Below are 14,103 nucleotides of genomic sequence, written 5' to 3' on the forward strand. Positions count from 1 at the left end.
ATTTCTTATCGAGACTATTTATCCTTTCTGAAGTGTTTTCAAGTGTGAGAAGTATGGAGAGAGGGACGTATAGCACGGTTCGCCGGCTGAATCTTTGCCCTCATTTGTAGAGGGTCGTGGTTGGTGGTGTTTAAGCTAGAATGGCAAAGTATCTTATAGTGCTCAGGGGGTTAATTCCTTCCTGTGTTGGTCAAAGACGTTCCTGTACATACTATTTTAGCGAGCAGGTAGCGTGGCAGTAAATATACTTCATATTTTGGTTAATGGTTTATTCACAAGTGGATAACTATGTTAACATGTCTTGGGCTATCTACTGCTCCGATTTGGAAGTACGACTCCGAGAATTCATCAGCTCCCGAAAAAGAATCACGGAATCTATACCGGAAGACATGTACACCAATAGGGAGAAGGCATAGGTGGAGTTGACAGAGTGGCCTCGAATTTATTTATATACAAGGACTGAACAATTCCCTATCTGTATTGTGCTACTCTTTGGGGGGCCGGGAGAAGTACTGCTGGTCTGGATACGGTGTCAATGATCAGTGAGACATGAATCACTCTTGCGAGTGATATTACATGATTACGAGTACCCAGTTGTTCCTTTATCATTCAAGCACCTCCCCTCTATCCGACACCTACTCTTCCCTTAACCAAAGGATAGTCCCCTCCCATCTTTACTAACCGGAGAGGACCATCCTGGCGCTCTAGGCGGACACATACAGCCACTCTGCAAAGGTTAACCTTTAATGTCAAAGCACAGTGTACGTGTGGCGCACCCATAATTTTGCTGTTATTAATGTTGAGATTCAAAATAATGAAAAATATATAATATAGTTCGTGACTATACATAAAAGAAGGTCGGCCATTGATCTTGTTTTTCGTTAATTCTGGGCGTCATTCATCACAGGGAAAGTCCTCTCTTGGGTTTTTCCTCTTTTCTTTTCTTTTTTTGATGGTCCGCCACGATTACAATTTACATATGGAAAAATGTCTCACTTCGAAACCAGAATCTCGAACACTTTTGCAGAGTGGCTGTAGATTACCTCGATGCTCTCAACTACCGCCTCCGGCGTGGCCGAAGCGTAGTTGAGGTAATTACCAGACACTACCACATCATATCAAACCGCGAAACTATCTATCATCTATCATGGATACTGCACTCAAACCTGGTATTGATGCGTATCCCCCGCAAAGCCCCTACGTGCGATCGGCAGCGGGGAAGGTCCGGGGGACCTCCGGTGGGGTGGTTCTTGGCTTCCGGCGGCATCCAGTGGTTGGCCTGGGTTCCTTCGTGATGGGAGCAGCTCATTTGAGGTGACAAGCGTGGGCCCTGATTGGAGGGGAGATGTAGAGGAGTTGTTAGTACTTTGATTGCCTATGGGGTGGGAAATGATAATATAGACACTTTGTAGGTGTATAATGTCTTATGGAGACGTTATGAGGAGGAAATAAAGGACAACGCTTGCGCGCTGTCAAATACGTGGTCTTTGTAGTCGATCATAGTCACAATGCTACCACTTCTACTTGCCCTCTTTACGGCCTCAACCTTCTCCGCCGCACTGGCAGCAGCTTCAGAAAGCTCCTCCGCCATCATCTCATTCACCAGAAATGTCCCCGCTGATGCGAGCAGCTCAGTTCCGAAAGACTTTGGCTCGATCTCTATCGAATACGCGTTCTTTCCAGACTATGGAGGTTTGGTCCCGCCTTGCATACACTAATGCCTCGGCGAATTAGGTAATTGCTGATTGGTCGCCGGGGTTCTCTAGGGAATTTGTCGCATCCCACTGTCTTTTCAATTAACCTGCTGTCGAATGTGGAGAAGCTGACGGGTGTCATGCCGATGGTGAGGGCTGGGGGCGGCACTCAATTTGTCCCCCTCCTATCATAAACAGCTCTCAGCAAATGAGCGACCTCTAGCAGCCAACGCCAAAGCCGAAAATCTCAGCAACAGCTAACCCAAAGTCCAAATCACAGAGACCGCGCCCTTTACGACCCCCTCTCGCAATCAACAACACCTTCCCCACTCCCTTCTACAGCCCTTCTTTCTAATCCTCCAAGCATAGAATATAAAACACATCCACCACCACCAAGGCCTTAACTACCGCAACGCCTCCTGGCAGCCCATTGCCAACCGCAGCATCCCGCCCACCACTCGCCTGCCTTACTACGCAAATATTATGGTCGCCAAAGCACCCGGCCGCGCACGTAAAACCAGCTTCCCAACACCCCGCGCAAAAGCGGTACAGAGGCGGTGTACGTCGTCTACGACAATTCTGCGATCGCAAGGCTGGTGGTTATCGATTTGGAGGAGTATAAAGCAGCGGCAGTGTATGAGCAGCCGAGTAGGGTGCATAGTTTCGGTGAGGAATGGCATGGGGGAGAGCGTGCAGGTGCAGGGCAGTGTGTTGACCGTGGAGGTTTGGGCGTCGCAGGCAGCTCTGGTGGGCTTGTTCTGACGGTTGGGTATAGTCTGGCGCCGAGTTAAAGAGATTAATGTCCACATTGATATTAACTACATGTACTTGTGATATATTGTGCACGTGACGATCGACAGCCAGGGTTGTTATCGCTCTGACGGTAAAGATGCTTGGTTTGTCTACGGTCCCGAATTGGGGCATTCAAATACAGGTAGTGAAATAGTAAAAGGATGTGGGGGCACGTGACCAAAGGAACGAGCTAAAGAAATAGTAACCCTAAACCCTAACCCAATAACAGGGTTAGGTGTGTCTGGAGAGTTAGGGTTACTAGTTCTTGGGCTTTTGCAAGTACGTCTATGATGGCATATCCTGTCCGTTTACTGCTCGGCTCTTTCTACATGCAAAATGCTTTTTCGTATCTTTGCCAAGCTTTGAAATGGCCGAGTGATGCATAATGTCTCACTCACTGAAGGACCATCTCAAGGTCTCCTAGTAGAGCAGGGGGCCAAGGACGGTTTCGTACTCTTGGCGCCTCTGATCGTTTTGCGTCCGCTATGCGCAGATTGTCATAACCTCCCGGTTGCATGCATCAAAAAAAGTTTCTTTTAGTCAGTGAGGATATTTATTAATTTTCCCTTTATGCGGGCCTGATAGGTTTCCTGGCGCAGACAGATGGATAACCCGCGATCCGGTGATAGGAGGACAGGCAGAACTCATGACCTATGAGTAACGCAAAAAACCTGCTAAACAGCGTAGAAGATGACTCAAGAACACGTCACAAAATCGCAGTGGTGACTCGTAGCTAGCGTCGATCACTCTCTGCACATCCCTTTGTGCCTTTAATCCTTCTCTTTTCCTATCCCCACCGTCATCGTGTCGTATCAATATAATCAAATTCGAGCTTCCTATTTGTGAACCATGCTTGAGCTCTTGCCCGTGATGTCACCTAGGTGCACCTGAGCCTACCCAAACATTATATAAATACCTCTACATATCCGCTTCTGGATGAGACACATCTTATACTCTTTCTATTACACCAGATTTTCTTGCCAAGACGTACGATATTATTCGTTGTGGTCCGAAACAATAATTATGAGTAGAAGAGAGCTTCTTGACCGGGATCCTGGTCAGCTGACCGTCCCAATCGACAATATGTGGATCCAACTGATACCGCGCTTCACTGACGGTAAGGATTACGTGCACTTTTATTTGAAGCCTCCAATTCAATATCAACTCGATAGGGCTTTTGCTTCTCTCGGTCAACATGACAGCGGCGTCTCAACGCGCGCGCGCAACCAAATTTTCACAACCTTTTCACGGCGGGTTGGTACACAAGATATTAAATGTCAAATTATTGTTATTTATCTACTATTTAACAACTATACAAAAATTCAGCTCTCCAAAGGAGCAATTATGGTTGCTGTGCTGGTACCCGTGATGGTTCGGGGGGCGCCTGACGCTCACTACTGGCATCGTACTGTATATATAATCCTACCAGCCCAAGACCTCTATACTTACTACCCCGGCGCGATAGTTATGGTGAATGGAAAGATTTACGTCGACGACGAGCCGTACTGGAGGGGTCTTTTAGTTCATAGAAACTCCTATAAGATTGTCTACGGTAGGTGGGGTCGATAAATATGAAGCCTTCCCGAGGTCGTCTCTTGATATTACTATTGAATCGTGCTAATATTGAAACTTGAAAAGTGCGCCGGCCTTTCTGGCGGCAGCCCTTAGTGTGGTTATGGGATCATATCTGCGAGACCCCCCTTGTGGATTCCTGTACGATCACCTTACTACCGCACGAATTTGGCATTCAATCGTCTCCTGTATGGGAAATTGATAGAAGGCGAGCCCCAGTCCACTGATCTCGAGAAGGGGGATAGATGGGCCTGCCAAGTACGTAAACAGTCCTGAAAATCTAAGGGATACATTCAAAAGGCCTATAATGAAGGGCGCCTCACCGATTATGAGCGGTTTAGACTGTTCTCCCCGATTGGCTCAAAACATGTCTGTTTATGCGGTACTTGTTAAATCCCCGGCCCAGAGGTATTTCCGGAACGGATTTTCTTTCTTGTGTTTTCTTCGGCGTTTTGGCTTGTACCATGGATCTAAAGTCCCTTTAGGTATGTTCAAATGTATACAGGTGACGTTCAGTAGCTTTCGACATCAAAGAGCACAAAGATAAGCGTAAGACCATTGATTTAATATTCATGAGGTGCAAATCCAACTAGGTAGGCAGCTTGCTGCTAAGTAGGGATAGGCTAGAAAAGATTAAGTGAGAGGGCCGTTTTGTTGCGAAAATCATTCACTCAACCGTCGTCTTCTATCGAGCTCACTAAACGATGATGTCATCTACTCTATAGATCTATGGATCTAGAATTATTGGAAATGCATTACGAAAGTCCATCAAGCGAATGCATTGACATAAGGCAACATAAACGCACGCTACATGAATTAATGCAGCACCATCACAGCCAAACCCTGTATTGGGGATGCATCAATTAATGCAGAAGATCAAAGTATGGATTACCTATCCCGAGTTTTCAAGATTATCATGTATTGATAGCTACGGTACAGTGCGTTTTATCTCAATTACAAACGAATAGGACTTCATTGTCATCTCGACCCCGAGTGCACAACAGCTAATAACAGTTGATATATTATTGTACGTTCGCAGAATTAACCGATCACTCACGACAACGTCGGGTCCAACTTCAGGGGGGGATTGTTGAGATTTTTTCGTGATGAAAGATTTGATTGATTGATAAAGATACAGTGATGATTCGTGATACGAGAAGGGAAAGAAGAAGAAAGGAAAATGACAGTGAGTGCGGGTACAGATAAGGAACGGTCACAGACACGCCTAAGAACGCCTCCCTCTACAACTTTACAGCTACAGCTCTCCCTATAGTTGACTGTAACGCACCGGCAAAAAGATTCCCCAGTAATCCGTATAGAGCGTCTACAGCCCCATCGTGAGGAAGCCCCTTGGCAACCCCACCGAGGATTGCTACGATTGCTAGGAGTATACCTAACAGAACGTAGTTAACCCACTAAAACGTTAACAAACTGATATTCATGAAGTCCACATTCCACACAAACCTGGAAGGATAAAATAAACTTACGGGGTCGGTCTTATGGAGCATCTGGATGCGAATCTTCTGCCGGGTTATCCCCCGAGTCCGTACCACTATTTGCAAAGCAGATGCCCCTTCTTCTGTTTGCGCATAGATATTGCCAAGTGTGTCAATGTCGATCCCTCTTAAAGAGGTCCCCCCCGCTGTACCTGATCATCGTTCAGTCATATTCAACAAAGGTTTTGATCTCTCTCAGGATGTACCGCGGGGTGAAATCGGGGCACCATCTTGTGCAGTAGATGGTGTTATCTCTTTGAGTAATGAGCTCAACCTCCACCCCTTTGCAGGCGGTCGACTGATGTTCATGCTCATGTGTGACGGTGGGACTGCTGCAATTTCGAGGAGGGACATTATCCCGTGATGTGACTGTTGTTGTTGCTATCCCCGCAGATGAGCCCAATATTGACCCAGCCGTGTTGGCATCAAGGTCAATATGGTTGCGGAAGTTGGCTGCTTGATGTATTAGCCTCTTGTTCCGTATCGACGACTTGACTGAAAGATACATACCTCGAGCTGCCACATGATGTGGATCTATCCTTAGGACGTTGATGGGGGTATTGATGGTTGTGTGAGTGGGGTTAGGACATTGATGATGGTATAGATGGTGACGGTGACGGTGACGGTGACGGTGATGATGATGATGATAATGATGCAGCGGATGACAAGACGAGAAGAAGAGGAGAAGGAAGAGAGGTCCATACAAGCAGAGTCACCCGGACTACATGTAGCCATCGATCCCTGCCCGCACTAGTATTCACCTACACATACATGTCCGTACGTTTCCCCGAGCCTCTCTACATGCTACACACACGCCAAAAAATATCGGCCAACTACATGTACGCAGCATAGGCCACGATATCAAATCATTCTTCCCTCTGGCTTCTTCCCGCCTTACCGGCCACTAGGGATGAGGTTGAGTGACCACCTCCCCCAGGTGAACTTGTGAACAAACAACCACCAACCGACTCCCGAATCAATAAAAATAACACAAGAATACCATCTGAGATCGAGCGACCCAGAAGCCAGATAAGAATCTAGATTTCCCTCCGAGTGATAGCACGTGATTCAGACCGGCTCATCTCTGCTCTTAACTTTAGCAGTCAACTACACCATACACTTACCCATTTTTCCAAAATCTCCATCAGACAGCCCCGGCCACCTGTGCACGAAGCCTATACACACCTAACCTCACAACCGCCTAAGATCAAGTATCTCTTTCCAGTCACCACCTGCACTCATTAATTTTTTTACAATCTCGTACTAATCTTTGAACAGAAGTCAAACCACCATGAATACATGTAAACGCATGTACGTAACAAATCGCCCTCTACTCCGCTAGCCCTTTGTAAAAGCTCTTAACAACCAGACTCCGAGACCAGGCATGCGAGTGATATCTCCTGATGCAGGATAGACCGCTTCAGCCTCTGCTTCGGTCCAACAACGCCTTCTACAAATAACAGGACGGAAAGGTGGGACACCCCGGCCATGTTTTACAACATGGCTGTGCTCCTACTATCTGTTTTACCTACGCGATTTTGCCCTTGGTCCGTTATACCGAATGTTTCCCCCTACAAAACGGCGCCTCCACAATGCTCATCTTAAATCGAAGCTGCCATACAAACTCAACACACGGAAAGCTCAGGTTGAGCGTCTAGATGTCTACAAGCGGAGCAAACCACGCGTCAGGAATACCACAAACCCAAGTTAAAATAACAATAAGCGATAAACCCTAACCTTCCCAACCCTAACCCTAAATGCTAGTGTTTCTCTCCGACTCCCCCGAATTCAAGAAAAACTGAAACGATTCCATACCGTCTGAGATTTGAACTCGGCTCTATGGAAAGATTGTCTTCACAGTAGTGGTACTAGCTTCGGCTTATCAGAGCCTTCAATACCCGTCACGAGGATAGCAAGGAGCATAAAAGAAAACAGTACTTCTCCAGCTTCCGATAGAGCCTTGCATCTGACATGTAACGGTGACCATGATTGGCACGATCAATGCACTATTATCAACAAACCGCTGAGGCACAACGCCAGGCTCAACGTCACGATACCAAAGGCAGGCCTCTCCGGCCTTGTGAGTCTTACGACGAGGCTGCTTTTGGTCATCGATATAACCAACGGACCTATGGAATATACACATATACGACCAACTTCCTCCATCAATCTCGAGCGCAGAGGACCATTCGTAGTGAGCCAGAACACACAAATTCAGGCTCGTGCCATCGGCGGGGCTTTGGGCTTCGCGGGATCGGAACCGGCGGACCGGCGATATTATATTCTGCCCCGGGCACACAACAGTACTGTCTGCTAACCAGGAAACACGGCGAAGAACCAAGGGTAATGTATCCTCTCTAAAAACGCTACAGTTGGTTTCCGACTGACTCCGAGTGCAGTTACAAGATTCAATGCGAGGTTCGAAACTGGCCTGAACATGCATGGAGAGGCTGAGAACGCTAGCTGTGATTGAGTATTGGCATAGGTAGATCCAATCTGTGTGTCTCTCGACCTCACACCCACAAAGCCTGGCCAAGTGGATCAAAGATATCGGAGTATGCCCTGCCTGTGAGGCTCCAGCGCGGGAAGTTTCCCGCAGTGTTGCGATTCCCACTGCGTTTCTCGATGCATGAGAGCTCATTGGCCGGCGTGGTGAACTGCTCACCTTGTATAATATCAGCGATATTCTCGGTGCTCGAGGGAAGGCAAGAGTATTAATATATACCAACACCAGGACACCCCAAAGCCCTTCAGACAATCACCCACGTATACATCCCCCTCAGATCACCAGTCCGCACAGCAAAACCAGCCATACTCCACCATGTCCACCGCCCACATCCCGCAGACGCTCCTCCACCCCGACACCGTGAACCTCGGCCGCCTCACCACCAACGCCAACCGGGCGCACTTGCACTCCCACGGCCCTCTCCCGCCGCGCCCACGCACCCCCGAGCGCCACACCGCTTACCACGCCTCCCTCACCGAGACCTGCCGCTTCACCAAAGGCTCCAACACCTCCCTCGCCCTGCACAACCTCCTCCGCCTCGCTGCCAGCACCGACAGCACCACCACCGCCACCCTGACCGCCCCACACGCCACCACCCATGACCTCTCAAACTCCGACTCCTGGTTCCGCGAAGCCTGCCGCAACCCCGCCACCCGCCTGTGGCTACAAGAAACCATCGATCACGGCCGCGACGTCTACCTCATTGTCGGTTACCGCACGGCCTCCCACGCCTCCCTCACCTCCAACGGTAGCATCAAGCGCGCTTCTAAGTTCGCCGGCGGTGTGCGTGCGTTGCTGCCCCCAGGGCTACTTGGCGCGGCGGTGCCGGTACCCGAGTATGCTGCCAGCCGAGATGCGGGGAGTGGGCGGCAGCTGGCGTTTGCAGTGCTATATCGCAAGGTGAAGTTCAAGTGGCTGTCGTGCCGGAAGGTGCAGAATATGGACCTGGAGCAGGGGAATCGGTGGAAGACGGTGTGGGACTGGAGGGGCGCGCGGAAGTTTGAGTGTGATGAGGATGATGTATTGGAGGCCGAATTGACGGATTTTAGTGATTTTGAGGATGATGGAGAGGGGGCGGTGGATGATGAGAGGCGGGAGGGACAGGTGAAGGGGTCGACGGCTTATGTGTCTATAAACACGGCAGAAGAGGGCCATTCTCAACTTGATCAGTCGTCAGGGCAAACCTCTACCTGGATTCGATGGCCCACAACCACTGAGGCCGTCCGAGGAATAGTCTTCACACTCATCTATCTGCTTGCTCGATGGCTGGTTACATACCACTGGCCGTTTGAAAGAGCGCGGACCGAGAAGAGCCTGACTTAAAATCGCATTGTATGATAGTTTCTGTTCGGGCATGTTGAGGTAGATTCAGCGAGAAGAGAAAGCAAGACGACGGTTGGTTGAATTGATCTATATAATCGAATGTAAGAGGGACCAGGTCCTCTATTCATAGCAAGACGAAGAAAATGTTGAACACGTGTATGCTGTCCAAAGGAGAGTCACAAAAGACACTTATACTGTCTTGAGGATTAAAGACACGTTTAGTATGAATAAATCTAGCAAAGCAAATAGCTAGACAACGAAGCAGGTGTTGTCAAACCAGCAGGGCGGACATCAGTATCATGGTTTTATCCCAGATGGGAAGATCTCGATGTAAAGAGGCAACGTAGCACCTGAGTGTTCAGATGGTCTAAATTCATGGTCTTGATCGGGATACCGTGGTTAATCTTCTGAAGCTACTTCCTTCCCACGGTTGCCTCCATGGTTGTCTCACCCCCACATAATCCTTTACTCCATCCAAACACCTTTTCATAATCATCTCAGATACCAATGCGACCGAACTTACTACAGTATTGAACACCACGTCCGTCCGAACAGCGTCAGCGCGGTTAATAAGAGCGAAAGGAACAAAATAAAGACATTGTAAATAAACACGTACTATGAAGAGAACCGAACTTGTGGTCTTGAGAGTACATGTACTTCACGCCTATTTCTTACTACCCTGTACCATATTCACATCAAGTACAATCCACACCCATGGGCCTTGGCACCGCGCAGGATGCATTCAATTAGTAGATCTATTTTGAGCACTGGCTAGATCAACACGATATCTAGCTTCATTGAGCGGAGAATATTAGCCTCCAGCAAATAAATACATTCTCTGTCCAGGAAACACATAGCACCGGTGATCGCGAACTCTCTCACCAACCCCAACCCCCTACGCCGACTGCCATCAAAAGACAAAAGCCAAAACTCCAGTCTGTACGACATCCCAAGAACCACATGTCCATACATATCTCTTGTCAAGTGTTTGGCGGATGCTTCCGGAAGTACTGGTTCATCCGATCCGACTCGGCCACCTTAGCTGTTCCAAGCTTACTCACTTTATAGTTTCCGTTGAGAGATGATTTCACGACCGCACTCTTGGGTTTCCCGTTGTTCTCGGGATCCATGTTAGCCGCGCGCGGGCGTTACTTGTTCGGACTCGCGCGACGGGTTGTATGTGCTAGCTGTTATTCTACGGTCGATTTTTTCTCTGTTCCCGTCGGAACCTGATGTTTGCGGGGGGACCTTGTGTTCCTGTTGTTATATCTGGATGTTTGGTTGATTCTAGCTGGGCAGAGGCCCTACCTCCGCCGCCGAGGACCGCAGCTTGCGCCCGCTTTACCTAGAGAGAACACGACCACTAGCCGCTCACTATTAATATCCGGTTGCTCCGCTCTTTAAGTTCGCCTCACCGCCATTACATCTCACTCCCGTTAGCTCCTAAATCATTGGTAGTATCAGGTTTCAGAACAAGAAAATAGTATCCAGATAACTAGTACTAGGGTATAGCGAAAAGTGATTAGAATCTGATAAGAAAAATACACGTATTCACCGCAGCATTCACTTATCAGATTCTGATCACTTACCCTCAACACCCGGTACATAGTCGGTAGACGTTGGCTCCGCTTCACTCCTACTCAGGGGCTGCGCCCCCGAACCCCCCGTTACAATAATTCGTAGAAAGAACACAGTAGTCTTGGATTCCTCGTATTAGCTCTGCAGTACACGGGATATAGATGAGAACAACAACTCATGCACTGCCGTGATCGCAAGAGGACACCAAAAAACATTGATATACCACACCTCCTGCTGCTCGTGGCAGCAACGAAAAAGTACTGTTCACCATCCCCTCGGTCAGCCTCACGCCCAAGATACGCGAGGAAACAACTCCAGACAAAATAAATGCAATCGGTGCTAACCTAGAACACAAGAGTCCCACCAGCCAGCTAAACCTTCAAGGTCAAGGAGGTACAATCACCCAACCGCTCCAGCAATCCAAGCAACGTCTCATAGTAGCGATAAATCACAAACTTCTGTGCCGACGTGGAGGAATGAACATCATAGTACACCACCGCTCGCAACCTCTCGATCGGATCGACACTTCCATCCGTCCAGACAGAGTGCAACTGCTGCACCGTATAGTGTCGAATCCGCCACGGAAGATCGTCGCGATCAGGCTTGAAATCAAAACGCAAGCCGTAGCGACAAAGCACAGAGTTCAGCATAGAAACCGCCGGATCGCGAAGAGCTACAATAAGATGCGGACAAATATCGACCAACTGGCGCTTAAGCCCCCGACGCTCCTCGGCGGACAGGCGGAAGAGTGTTTGCAGATCAACGCCGTCAAGACTCGAGGGGGCAATCAACTGGAATATATCTAAACCAAAAAGGGTCAATAAATAGATACATGTATTATACCAACCGATGGAACCCCGACAAACGAACGCAATACAGACCCATCGAGGAAGTTAACGTGAGCGGCCTGGTTAAACGGATATGGGGCAGTCGTGGTGTTGAGAAGGTTGCCGTGAAGTCCATTTTCAATGAGCAAAAGCCATTCTAAAGAAACAGGCGGAAAGGACTTTTCTTATGTACCCTTTACCAGTCACTTGTCAGGGTTAGGCCCTGGGTCCTAAGTGTCCGTCAGAGTGAGATCTGGTGAGGCTTGGCGGACCAGGTCGATCTCCAGAGTGATATTCGGTGATGTGCTTCGCATCACTTCTCGCAGCCCCCAACCAATCATAGAGTACACTCTCACTTCTCAAATGGGGGTTCTCTGTCTTAACCCACAACCCCCCCCCCCCGTAACGAGAGCCAGCCCTACACACCGCCACGCCCATTAAAACGCCTATACCAGAAAACTCAACCAACATCAATCTCCACCGCCGCGCGAGTCACCGTGAGTCACGCATGGCCGAGCGTCGCATTGAAGTTATCCCTGCATGATATGATTGCTGTGTAATCTCTGGCATTCTCGGCCATAGCCAAGTAACTGACCCGCGACACCACTAGCGGCCCCCAACGACCTTACCACCCCCCACCCCGACCACTTCCTCGTCAACCGCGCCGCCTACATCAACCACATGCGCTTTCTAGCCGTGCTAACCCAGAAGCGGATCGCCGACTGCCACAGTCTCCTCGCCGCCTGCACGCGCGGTGTGCTCCACGGCACCAGCGAGTCCGCGGACACGGAGCTGCGGGCGTATGAGCAGGTTTTTGCCGTGCTGCGGGGCGCGGCGTGGACGGAGGGGTCGCGGTGGATGTTGCCGGGGCTGGAGGGGCTGACGTGGCCGCAGAGGTGGAGCGCGTGGGAGGGGGTGGCGGTGGATGCGCGGAGGGAGGAGGCGGTGAGGGGGGTGGCGGGGAGGGTGTGTGTTATGATGAGGGGGGTGAGGAGGAGGTGTGCGGGGGTGTAGTGAGGTGAGTTTGTGTCTTTATTTTGTTGGTGGTTTTGGTATCGGTTTGTTCGTGGGAGGGCGGTTGTGTCGATAATCGCTCTTTTTGATTAGTTAGCTGTATATATAGGAGATACTGTAGAGTAGACGCTCACGGGTTTGTAACGGTCACAAAACCGCCCAGAGCAGCACAGCCAGGCCCAGGCCCGGCTTCTACCAAGCATCTCTAACCCTCCACTCTCCATCAATTTCCCAATATATATATATGCTCAAATACTGAAAATTAAACTCAACCAAAAAAACCTCCTCTTCCACCACCGCCACCGACAGAAAAACACCAGTCTATATGCCGCAGACGAATTCGCTCCATATCTCATCTCTTAACTACACCCCATACTATAAGGAGACACATATTGTGTGTGTGTGCCCACACACGCATGCAGATGCTTATCCGTCCATCACGGTTTGTCACGCCCCAATGCAATGCCTACATCCAGAACGCGGACACAACATCTCTTACAAAGCGCATATCCCCATCTCCGCCTCCAAATCAATCCCACACCTATGGCGCCACAGCCGCGTCGAGGCACAAAACCAGGCCAGATCACCACGCACCGAACCCCACCCCCCCCACATCCCGCACCGACATATCATCTCCACACGTACACTCCGACCTCAACACCCCAACAAGCAAGTGCCAGATGGCTTTGGCATTAATTCAAGCCCCGCCCACCCCATTATCATTCCAATCACACCCAATCACTCGCAGCCAATGATTACCCGCACCAGATTATTCGCACATAATCAGGGTTAGGGTTACTATCCAGGACCCAAAAATGCGATAGCACACCAAAGAATAATCCTCCGAGCCCGGCCCGGTCTTAGTACCGAGACAACTATTTCCAGCTACACGAACAGACCCCCATGCCCCAAGCCACGGTCAGAAAGGAGAAAAAGATTGACTAAAAAAAATGATCAGCACCTCTCTGGTAGCCGTGGAAATGCATCGATTTTGACATTTCCCATACAAAAGTTGCGAGATACACATTATTTGATGCAATACCCGCATTAGTTTGTGTTAAAGGCATTTCTGTCCCATTACCGACACTTTACTCGACTTCACCCACCCCTTCCTAGCTTACCCAGAGCAACCAAAAACCAAAATAGCTATGTAGCTTCCTAATTTATTTTTGGCTTAATTCATAAGATAAAAAAGAAAAAAAGAACAAAAGGTACTACAGCGACTTATTTATAAATGTGGGCTACTACCACCATTCCCGGTTTGAACTCAGGACCTCGCCCAAACACTGGGTACATATCTA

At 49.2% G+C, this 14,103-nt stretch overlaps 3 protein-coding genes across 3 annotated transcripts; all 3 read left to right on the forward strand.

The window, feature by feature from the left end:
• Nucleotides 1-1,508: 1,508 nt before the first annotated feature.
• Nucleotides 1,509-2,485, forward strand: LAJ45_09645 (uncharacterized protein; the record flags this gene model as incomplete). The annotated part of the gene is made up of 2 exons (XM_046119186.1): nucleotides 1,509-1,692; nucleotides 2,247-2,485. The coding sequence occupies 2 exons, from the start codon at nucleotides 1,509-1,511 to the stop codon at nucleotides 2,483-2,485; spliced, it is 423 nt and encodes a 140-aa protein (XP_045967508.1).
• Nucleotides 2,486-8,375: 5,890 nt separating this feature from the next.
• Nucleotides 8,376-9,383, forward strand: LAJ45_09646 (uncharacterized protein; the record flags this gene model as incomplete). The annotated part of the gene is made up of 1 exon (XM_046119187.1): nucleotides 8,376-9,383. One exon carries the CDS (start codon nucleotides 8,376-8,378, stop codon nucleotides 9,381-9,383), a length of 1,008 nt encoding a protein of 335 aa, XP_045967509.1.
• Nucleotides 9,384-11,437: 2,054 nt separating this feature from the next.
• Nucleotides 11,438-12,802, forward strand: LAJ45_09647 (uncharacterized protein; the record flags this gene model as incomplete). The annotated part of the gene is made up of 2 exons (XM_046119188.1): nucleotides 11,438-11,711; nucleotides 12,399-12,802. The coding sequence occupies 2 exons, from the start codon at nucleotides 11,438-11,440 to the stop codon at nucleotides 12,800-12,802; spliced, it is 678 nt and encodes a 225-aa protein (XP_045967510.1).
• Between the last annotated feature and the right edge of the window lie 1,301 nt (nucleotides 12,803-14,103).

This window comes from Morchella importuna, assembly GCF_003444635.1.
Source record: "Morchella importuna strain M04M26 chromosome Unknown Morimp01GS038, whole genome shotgun sequence".
Taxonomy (NCBI): Eukaryota; Fungi; Ascomycota; class Pezizomycetes; order Pezizales; family Morchellaceae; genus Morchella; species Morchella importuna.